Genomic DNA, 2395 nt, shown 5'->3' with positions numbered 1-2395 from the left:
TTGCCAGCATCTGCTGTCACCTGAATTTTTAATCTTAGCCATTCTGACTGGTGTGAGATGGAATCTCAGGGTTGTTTTGATTTGCATTTCCCTGATAACTAAGGATGTTGAACATTTTTTCAGGTGTTTCTCAGCCATTCGGTATTCCTCAGTTTATTTACGTTTTTTTTAAATAAGTGTCATTAATTTTATTTAAATAATACATTTTTACAGATGTGTGTGCATCTATGTGTGCATGTCAGTGTGTAGGTGATGTGGAGGACCTAGTTGCTGGCAGAGCTACCTAAAATTGGTGCTTGAAACAAAACACTGGTCTTTTGCAAGAGCAGCAAACACTCTTAACTGCTGAGCCATCTCTTCATCCCCTCAGCAATAAATTTCTATTCTACAAAATTATAATTAACAGTCTGAAGAAATAGATCAGGATCAGTTGGTAAAGAGCTTGTCACACAAACATCAATTCATGAATTCCTGAGTTTAATTCCAAGACCCATGTTGAAAGAGAGAGAGAGAGAGAGAGAGAGAGAGAGAGAGAGAGAGAGAGAGAGAGAGGAGTTGGTGGTGTAGATTGTGGTAGGTTTCTAATCTCAGCACTGGGGAGGCAGAGACAAGAGGATCCATGGTTTGCTGGCAAGCCAGCCTAGACAATTCAGCAAGTATGAGGCTAAAGAGAGACCCATCTCAGGAAAACAAAACAAAACAAAACAAAAAAATCAGAAAATGTGACTTGCTCCTAGAAATCACACCTGAGGATTACCTCTGGTCTACACACACTCACACACACACACACACACACACACACATACACACACACTACAAATGAAATGCAAAGTTTGAGTTAATATTCATTTACTACTAATTCTGTAGTCATCAAACTACAGTGATGTATATTTAAGATATAAAATATTATATATATTATATAATATGTGTAAAAGTATAATAAGATAAATATAAAATACTATATACTAAAAACTATATAAGTCCAGGTCTCCTTAAAGAATTCAAGATAAGTACGTATGGAACGAACACACAGTGAAGTAACAATGTCTCCCTTGTTGCCAGGTTACATTCACTGGGAGAGTGACCTTCAGTTAAAAATGAGAGGTTTCTCAGGCCAGTTATTAGTAACTGATAGCAATCAGGGACAGAGCTCCATGCATTCATCTACTTATCCATACATTCCTGTGTGAGTGGCACACGTGTCACTCTATAGTCAATAAATACTTATCATCTTCTGGGTACCTAGACAGATATCAGGAGGAATAAAGTACTGCCATAGCCCTCAAAAACTTATCGTGGGAGAAAATGACATGAAAACCTGTAAAATAAGTTTAGTGTTGATGTTATTGTTGTGTAAGTATGCAAGGCCTTTGCTCATTTTAACTTAGAAGAATAAAAAAGAGATGTGTCAGGGTTTTCCTAGGAATGTCTAACCTGATTCTAAATCCTTTTCTTCTATGTGAATCAGGATTCTATGGCTCCAAGAACATAGATTCCATGAAGATAGTGTTTTGAGAATGTAGAATAGTCATGGTCCACAATAAAGTTATTCATGGAATCTGTCTATGGGTCAAAAAGACATCATGAACTCTGGGTTTGAAATTTGACTATTTTTGAATAAATGGGATACTCTTTCAAAAAGTTCTGTGGAAGTTGCCCTGTGTCTGATTTCACATCTTGGGGCAGTTACAGGTGTGATGGTTGCATGTCCTGTGTAGATGATACACATTGTAGAATCATAGCCAACCTTTTCGGCTGAAGATGCAACCTCCCTTGCATGTCAATGCTAAACACCTGTGTGTGTTCTCTCCCAGTGCAGTGCTTGGAGATGACCACCAAACGGAAGCTCATTGGCCGCCTGGTGCCATGCCGCTGCTTCCGTGGAGAGGAGGAGATCATCTCAGTGTTGGATTACTCCCACTGCAGCCTGCAACAGGTGCCTAAGGAGGTCTTCAACTTTGAACGCACACTAGAAGAGCTCTATCTGGATGCCAATCAGATTGAGGAGCTGCCTAAGGTGAGTTCTGAAAAATCAAAGACACACTGTCACTCTCAAGTTTCTAATGTGAAGATTCAGAATGGAGATAAGCTTCCTTCAATCCTAGTAACTGAGACATTATGGTCTTCCATCCAGTAATTAACACATCACTGCCTCTCACAAAACAGACTTCCATCACAGTAGTACACGACATAGTACATCCCTCTATCATAGTATTTGATGCACGGCTATGGCCTTCCATCCAGGTAATACAGCAAGGTCTTTCATCTTGGTAACTAACAAGCTGGGCTGCAGAGTGAGTTCTTCAAGTCTGTAAAGCGAAACCCTGGGGCTTCCTACTCACAAACACAATAAAACAGTGTGTGTGTGTGTGTGTGTGTGTGTGTGTGTGTGTGT

The 2395-nt window shown here is 39.6% G+C and overlaps 1 protein-coding gene across 15 annotated transcripts in view; it reads left to right on the top strand.

Moving 5' to 3' along the window:
- The window catches only part of Lrrc7 (leucine rich repeat containing 7), a 444829-nt gene that overhangs the window by 185473 nt on the left and 256961 nt on the right, over positions 1–2395 (top strand). For all 15 annotated transcript variants that reach the window (XM_021197138.2, XM_029537669.1, XM_029537671.1 and 12 more), the window contains one exon: positions 1815–2017. In XM_021197138.2, the coding sequence (XP_021052797.1) occupies positions 1815–2017 (203 nt within the window). The remainder of the gene's footprint in view (positions 1–1814; positions 2018–2395) is intronic.

This window comes from Mus pahari, chromosome 4, assembly GCF_900095145.1.
Source record: "Mus pahari chromosome 4, PAHARI_EIJ_v1.1, whole genome shotgun sequence".
NCBI classification, from domain to species: domain Eukaryota; kingdom Metazoa; phylum Chordata; class Mammalia; order Rodentia; family Muridae; genus Mus; species Mus pahari.
Note: the sequence above shows the minus strand (reverse complement) of the source record. Positions and strands in the feature narration are given on the sequence as shown.